Here is a 7,236-nt window from a genome sequence, read left to right as displayed (position 1 = left end):
CATTTTCAGCTGCTGCGATTTATTTTCACACGGTAAATCTTTCAACAACCTGTTCCCCTCCTCGCCTGTGGGGGCGCTTCAACAAGAACCACTGAAGGAAACGCTGAGCACCACTTCCTTCACAAAATGTAAACAAAAATGAAGATTTTAGCGGTTGGAGGATTTCTCTTATCTTTGGCTGAAGACCACAAGCCATTCCTCCCGCTCGCGCTAACCTAGCATGTTTGTTTTTGTTGTATTTACCCAGAATGCCCTGCGCTGTAGTTCACTTCTTGGTTTTGGAGGGGCTTCCGGTCCGGCTTGGCGTTCATAAATCCATTCTAACCGCACCAGAGTTCGCTTCAACCGAACCCAGACCTACGTTTGAAGGCGGATCAGAGTTAGCTTGCACATTCACACCTCAAGCAACTATAAGCAAATGGACTGGAGTTGGATTAAAGCAGGCTGAACCGGGCCGTGTGTTTACAGCCTAATACTTACATGCATTCATGTAAAGAAAACAAACAAACAAACAACCACAAAAAAACAACAACCGAATTATCAAATTAACGTCAGAATTCTTATAAGAAAAGGACAAAATTCTACAAAAAAATTAAAAATCAGAATTCTGAGGAAAAAGTAAATTATACAATATTAAATGTTAAATTAGTTTCATCTTATATGTTACAATTACAAATTACACCTTTAATTCCATAAATGAAGATAAATGTAAACTTTTACCTTAATTTATGAGTCTAAAGAAAGTAAGCCTGTTCAACCTTTTCCATTAATATGTAATTTTTTAATGTGTATCTGATGGGAAGCAGCTGATGAGTGATGGAGTCATGAAGTGAACACGTGACCATGTGAGGGTTGCTGGTTTGATTCCCAGAGGATCAAAGCCTCCAGATGTCACGCTAATGTACATTTATGTATTTGGGTTATTTCCTTATTTAGGCTGTTGACAGAGCGCCTCGTGCCTGACGGAGCCGCGGACCAATGGGAGCGCGGCCCAGCGCTCGTGCAGCGCTCTGATTGGTCGGCTCGGATGCAGACTGCAGCAGCATCCTCTCTTCCCCGCAGATCCAGCGGACATCTGGAGCGGTCCTGCCTGCCTCACAAGCAGACCCTCCAGCATCCGAACACCGACACCCCGCGCCGAGCCAGCCCGGGGTTCGCTGCTCGCCTGCCGGTGTGAACCCAGCCTCTCCCCGGGGCTGACATCGCTCAGTTCGGCTGGATCTCCGCCGGGGAGCCGCTGCGCTCCGGACAGACTGACCAGCCGGCGGAAACGCGGAAATATTCCCGGAGGAGGAGAAGGATGGTGATGGACTGAGCTGATCCGACATCTGACGGGTCGGAGGCCTGATGGAAGCTGCGATACATTTGGACCTGGATCATCCCGGTCCTGGTTGCGGTTCGGCGTAAAGACGCGGGTCCATCACCGGCTGGTTCGGTTCTGTTTTTCCTCTTCAGTTTGTCTCGTCACAGACGGACTAAACGGACCCGGTTCCGAGTTGGAGGGCGCAGGCGGATCCCCCTGCTGGTCTGAATTAGAACCCGTCCGGATCATGAATCACCCCCCTCTGAGGCTCTAATCTGGGTTTTACTGAACTGGATTTAAATCACAGATTACGCCGCTCCCGGTTCTGGTGATTATTATTTGGACCTGGTCCTGCTGGCGCTGGATTCGGGGAGCCCTGCTGGCATCATGCCGACCTCTCGGCCTGGTTCGGAGCCGGTGGAGTTCTGGGTGGACGGGTCGAGGCGGGACGGGACGGTGGAGGACTTCTACGGCCTGGGCTCCGAGCTGGGCAGGTCTGGGCTCTGTTTGTCAGGGCGGTTCCGGAGGGGAAGTGGCGGGTTGTTCTGCTCCTTTGAGTGGGCCAAAGTTGTCCACATGTGGGTCCATGTGACGCTCCTCATTCAGGATTAACTTCATAATCCAGCCTGAGATGTTACTGGTAGCCGCGTCCAGCCGGGAACCAATAACATCAGAGCCGCTTCCTGCTCGCAGCAGAGACGGAAAACAGGCTGTTAATGAATTAATGAGGGTTTAACGGTGCAAACTCAACCAGCCGCCAGGGGCCTGGAGGCGGAACCGGCTGGGTAATAATCAGCTTAGCTTTAACGGGAAACTATCATTAGCATTTTTAATGCTACTTCATACAATAGTTTTGCTTCTTCATATTTTAGTGATAATATTTTTCCCTCCCACAGATTGGTTAAGTGGTCGCAGAAAGTGGGTGTGCACCCCAGGGGCGCCGCAGGAGAGGGGGCGCCAGAGCAGGCAAAATATTTCAAGTCAGAATTTTCTGTATTTCAGAGATATTTGTACATATGTAAAAAAAACAAAACAAAAAAAGATTAATCAGACACACTGTTGCATCCGCAGAGCTCTAAGAAAGCTGGCCAAGCGATGGATGTTTTTCATACTTTTATATTCTGTATATTTTTAAAGAAAACATTTTATGTTATATTGTTTTTGTTTCTCTATTTTTATTTTTTGCTTATGTTCAGCAATTTTTGGGGACATTTTAAAACATTTTATATTTTCATTTTGATAATTTTAATTTTAATGCTAAAATCAAATTTAAATTACTTTTTCAAACCTTTTTTTAAAATATTAAGGAAATATTTGGTTAATGTACTGCTATTTTTTCAACTTTATTTATAAGTCAGTTTTGCTGACATCACACACACAAGATAATAAATAAATTAATCTGCTGCTCAACAATATTTCACATACATGATGTTTATTCATATTTCACTGGTGATGTTTTAAAAACAGTTTGCTGATTTCAGTGCCGCTCATGTTCTCTTATAAACCACTGGAGATGTCTTCACATACGGGAGGAAATAGCTGGGAATCAGCAGAAACTAAACAATAAAAATGACAAAATAAGCAATAAATCTTGAGTTCTGAGGAAATTAAACTTTTCTTCTCATGTGTTGGAAAAGAACAGATCATTAAAACTTGAGGTGAATCTTGGATTCCAGTAAAACATGTCAGGTTGTGTTTTATTTCAGAAATATTCCAGTCAGAAGTCTCTATCCACTCGTCATCTGCATGAATCTAATATTAATCCTGGTTCTTTAATAATTTATCTGACCCGTTGTTTTCAGGGTCGGATGATTGTGGCTGCAGCTATAATTAGTTTTTATCGGCGGCTTGGAAACCAAGAAGGAGAATCATAGATTTCTGAAAGGCGACTGAAAGCGTTTTAGATTGAAAAGAATCGGTTCAATCCATTTTCTGAAAGCAGGAGTTACTGAATGAGAACGATTCAGATTTTTACCCCGATGGCGAGGTGCAGCTGCCCAGCACGGTGGAGGCAGCATCATTCTGTGGGCTGCTTTAGTCCACTTTTCGAAGTTGAAATGTAAAGACAGCAGAACAACAACCTCAAACACATCAGAACTGGGAATATGCAGAGAAGAAACATCCGTCTCTACAAACAGATTACATTTGACTCTTCCTTAACCCTTGTGCGTCCGAGGACTAAGGCAAACGTAGAGGACTAAAGGACTAAGGCAAACGTAGAGGACTAAGGCAAACGTAGAGGACTAAGGCAAACGTAGAGGACTAAAGGACTAAGGCAAACGTAGAGGACAAAAGGACTAAGGCAAACGTAGAGGACTAAGGCAAATGATACAAGTTTTACATATGTGGAGTTGGTTGGACGCCATTTCTACATACAAGGGTTAAACAACAGACTAATATCTTGCTGCTAGAAAAATATAAGGTATTAAACTTGTTAACTTATTTACTGAATGTTTATCAGCTGATGTCACTTTTAAGTAGTTAAAATAAAATGGCACTTAAATAACTCTGTGCTTCAAAATCCAGATATTTTTTTCAGTTTGCCAATAACGTGAAGCTAAATATCAGCAGCCATAATAAGACTGACATGATGTAAGCTAAGCTAAGATGATGCTAATGTTAGCAGGAGTAGCTTAGGATGAAGCATCTGGTTTGCTGATATGGGGTCCAGGTGAAAATCTGCTTAGGGCCCCAGAAAGGTTTGGACCGGCCCTGATTATCGTTTAATGCAATCAATCCTGGGACAATTTATCCAGAGAAATGTGTCATTGTGACAGATCGAATGAAAAACATTCAAATGAATAATTAAAACTAAACACAATGTTGTGGCTGAAGGCAGCGCGCCGTGTGTGTGTGTGTGTGTGTGTGTGTTGTGTCTCCGGAGCGCAGACCTGCTCCGTTTTAACGTTTCCTGGCTCTGATTGGCCGCTGTGTGACACATTATAACTGTGTTTGCCATTTGTTGGCGTCTCTGTGAACATGAAGTGCCAACGCTGACGCCGCGGCGTCCAACACGCTCTGCTTCATGGTGTCCCGTTGCCATGGAGATCAAGCAGGTCCCTGCATGGCGGTGTGATTGCTTCTCAGATGGATCTGTTTTCCCCACAGAAAACCAGAACCAACCTCCCCAAACACACACACACACGTGCGCGCCTCTATATGAGCAGAAGACCAATTTTCTAATTGTTCTTTTGTTCTTAACTGCAGAATTTATTTTTTTTATTGAACCTTTTTTCTCTCTGAAATGCAAATAAATAAATAAACCGGCGTCTTGCTTCTCCATCAAGTCTTTCCGGCTCTAAAAAATATTTAGAGTCTTTGTTCCTGTAATACAGAGTAAAACCACAGAGCTTCCCTAACACACACACAGTTTATCTGACTTTAAATGAAACATTTTTTGCACCTTTTTGGTTTTCTACTCCTTCTAAAAACAGCCAAACACTAAAAAGACGTTTTGGCATCATGTTAATATTTTCTTGGTGCTGGAAAACGAGCCGTTTCAGAAACAAATAAACTTAAGACAAAAGAAAACAAAAGAATAACTGTAGCAAAACTGTTTTACTTCAGATTAACTTCTCTGTCACTTATCAGGCTCAGACAAAAATTACATTCTTGTTTTTCTTTTTGCATAAATTTACTGTTACTTTTGTTTTAAGTTTATTTTCTTTGTGTATAACTTTGTTTATTCTTTTATTACGCTGCGATCAATAAAGTCAAACTCAAGTGAAGAAGTTATTTTATAATGTTTTTCCCTCATCAAAACAAACCTGGTTTGTTGCTTTGATTATTCAGGCCTCAGAAATCCTTTGATCTCCATGGCAACCAGTCAGCAAAACGTCTGGCTGGACCAAACTCAGAGCTGCTTCATTGAGCTACAAGCTGGAGTTCTGAAGGAATGTTATCTGAAAGCAACTCATTCAAATGGAATAAAAACTGGTGTGATCTCCTGTCGTCGGTTTGGGTGAAGTCCGGTTCCTCTGCTTCCGTCAGATGAATTCTGTCCTTCTTGTGTTTTCAGAGGAGCGACATCCATCGTGTACCGCTGTGAGGAGAAGCAGACGCAGAAACCCTTCGCAGTCAAAGTCCTGAAGAAAACGGTGAGCTACCAAAGCTAACGGCATGCAGCACAAACGAGGCGAAGCATTATGACCAGGGTCAGGTTATGGAAAAATCACTCCAAAGAGATGTAGCGATCAAATGTCTCAGCGATGACCTCACATGATCGGACGCTTTACTCACCTTGAACTGTGAAATATTTGAAAATAAAAGTGTCGCCCGGCCTTCCTCTGCTGCCTGATAAATGCATCTTGAACAGCTGCTGGTTGTAATTATTAAACTTTAATTCCCAGGTAGTAATTGTGTCCTTTAACATGAAAAAACTCCAATAAAAAGCACATTTACATCAGATAAAAGCAAAGGACCAGGTGCAGACGCAGCTGAACTCTGAATTACATTCCTAAAGATTAAAGGAGAAACGACATAAGAGGCGACAAACTCACTTCAGAGACAGGAGAGGACTCGATGTTCCACAGGATCTTTAACTCTTGATGTTTAGACCCAGAGAAACAGGTTTTAAAAATACCACAGAGGCATCTCAAAGATGGCACCTTCCTGTTAGAGGAGAACTGCAGCCTTAGCAGGATATTTGGTTTCTTGGGGTAAATTATTTGACCTCTTCTGCATGCAGTGTAATCTGCACTGAGAATGTAAAAACATCAAACTGCTTCAGGAGACTCCACCTCTTTTTCTACCGTTACTGTTATTATCACCTAACTGCTGACGTTTGTTTGTTTCAGATTGATAAGAAAATCGTTCGCACCGAGATCGGAGTCCTGCTGCGTCTTTCCCACCCAAACATCGTAAGTATCCACGATAATAAAAGCTTCATTTTGATGTTTTTGTAAAGAGTGAAAATATTTCAGTCCGTTTCCGTTTCCATGACCATCAGAAGGTTTTACAAGCTAATATTTGACTTGCTATCTAAATATTTAGTTTAATAATTAGTTACTTTGAAACTGTCAAATTTATAAATGAATGAGTAACTGACTTTGAAAAATGAGCCCCATGTTTTATCACTGACTAAATCAACCAAATTACTGCAGTTAATTTTTACAGTGTAACTCCATGTTTGATCAGTGTGAAAATCGATATCAACATTCGTTGTGTTTGTCTGCAGATCTGCTGAAACACGTAAACATTTCGGTAAAGAAACGGATTGAAGGACAGATTTTATGTTTGGATTAAACTGATGATTTGATCTAAATGCAGATATAAAAATAGCAGCATATGGTTCTGCTAAAGAGTCGCTGAGGTGTTTTGTGGTTGCTGCCGAGACGTGAAGTGTGAGCAGTTATTTCTGGTTACCGCGGTAACAGTTTGTTTCTATCAGAGCCAACGTTTCTGAGTTGGAGAAAGACTGAAACGGTGTTAAAATGTTTCCACAGGCAGAATGGCTTTTATCTGAGGACACGATGGAGTTCCTCTGATGACAGAAATCTATTCTGGTGATAAAAATAATCATTAATAAGAGTTTGAAGTCAACACATTGTTCCCTCCATCTCTGGCAGTGAAGGTTCTTCACTGGGAGACGTTCTCAATAATCTGGACTTCTGGATAAAGGAACAGTTCTCCCAGCGTGACCTCAGTTCTTTTTATTCTGATTTATAAGTAAATTAAAGGTTGAACTAATGTTTTAGGTCAGAAAGTCAAAAATTTCAGACTGAAATTTCTACAGTTCCAAGTATTACAAAAATAAAAATATGTATGTATGTATGTATGGATGATGGATGGATGGATGGATGGATGGATGATGGATGGATGGATGGATGATGGATGGATGGATGGATGGATGATGGATGGATGGATGATGGATGGATGGATGGATGGATGGATGGATGGATGGAGGATGGATAGATGAATGGATGATGGATGGA

The 7,236-nt window shown here is 41.8% G+C and overlaps 1 protein-coding gene across 1 annotated transcript in view; it reads left to right on the top strand.

The window, feature by feature from the left end:
- The first annotated feature begins 673 nt into the window (after positions 1–673).
- The window catches only part of LOC106963847 (calcium/calmodulin-dependent protein kinase type IV), a 32,460-nt gene continuing 25,897 nt past the window's right edge, over positions 674–7,236 (top strand). The window contains exons 1-3 of the mRNA XM_015058992.1: positions 674–1,797; positions 5,322–5,400; positions 6,100–6,162. Coding sequence (XP_014914478.1) covers positions 1,691–1,797; positions 5,322–5,400; positions 6,100–6,162 — 249 coding nt within the window. The 5' untranslated portion in view covers positions 674–1,690. The remainder of the gene's footprint in view (positions 1,798–5,321; positions 5,401–6,099; positions 6,163–7,236) is intronic.

Source organism: Poecilia latipinna, unplaced genomic scaffold (assembly GCF_001443285.1).
Source record: "Poecilia latipinna isolate Pla-1442-1.1 unplaced genomic scaffold, P_latipinna-1.0 Scaffold1588, whole genome shotgun sequence".
Taxonomy (NCBI): Eukaryota; Metazoa; Chordata; class Actinopteri; order Cyprinodontiformes; family Poeciliidae; genus Poecilia; species Poecilia latipinna.
The sequence above is the reverse complement of the archived record's forward strand: the minus strand, read 5'-3'. Positions and strand labels throughout refer to the sequence as shown.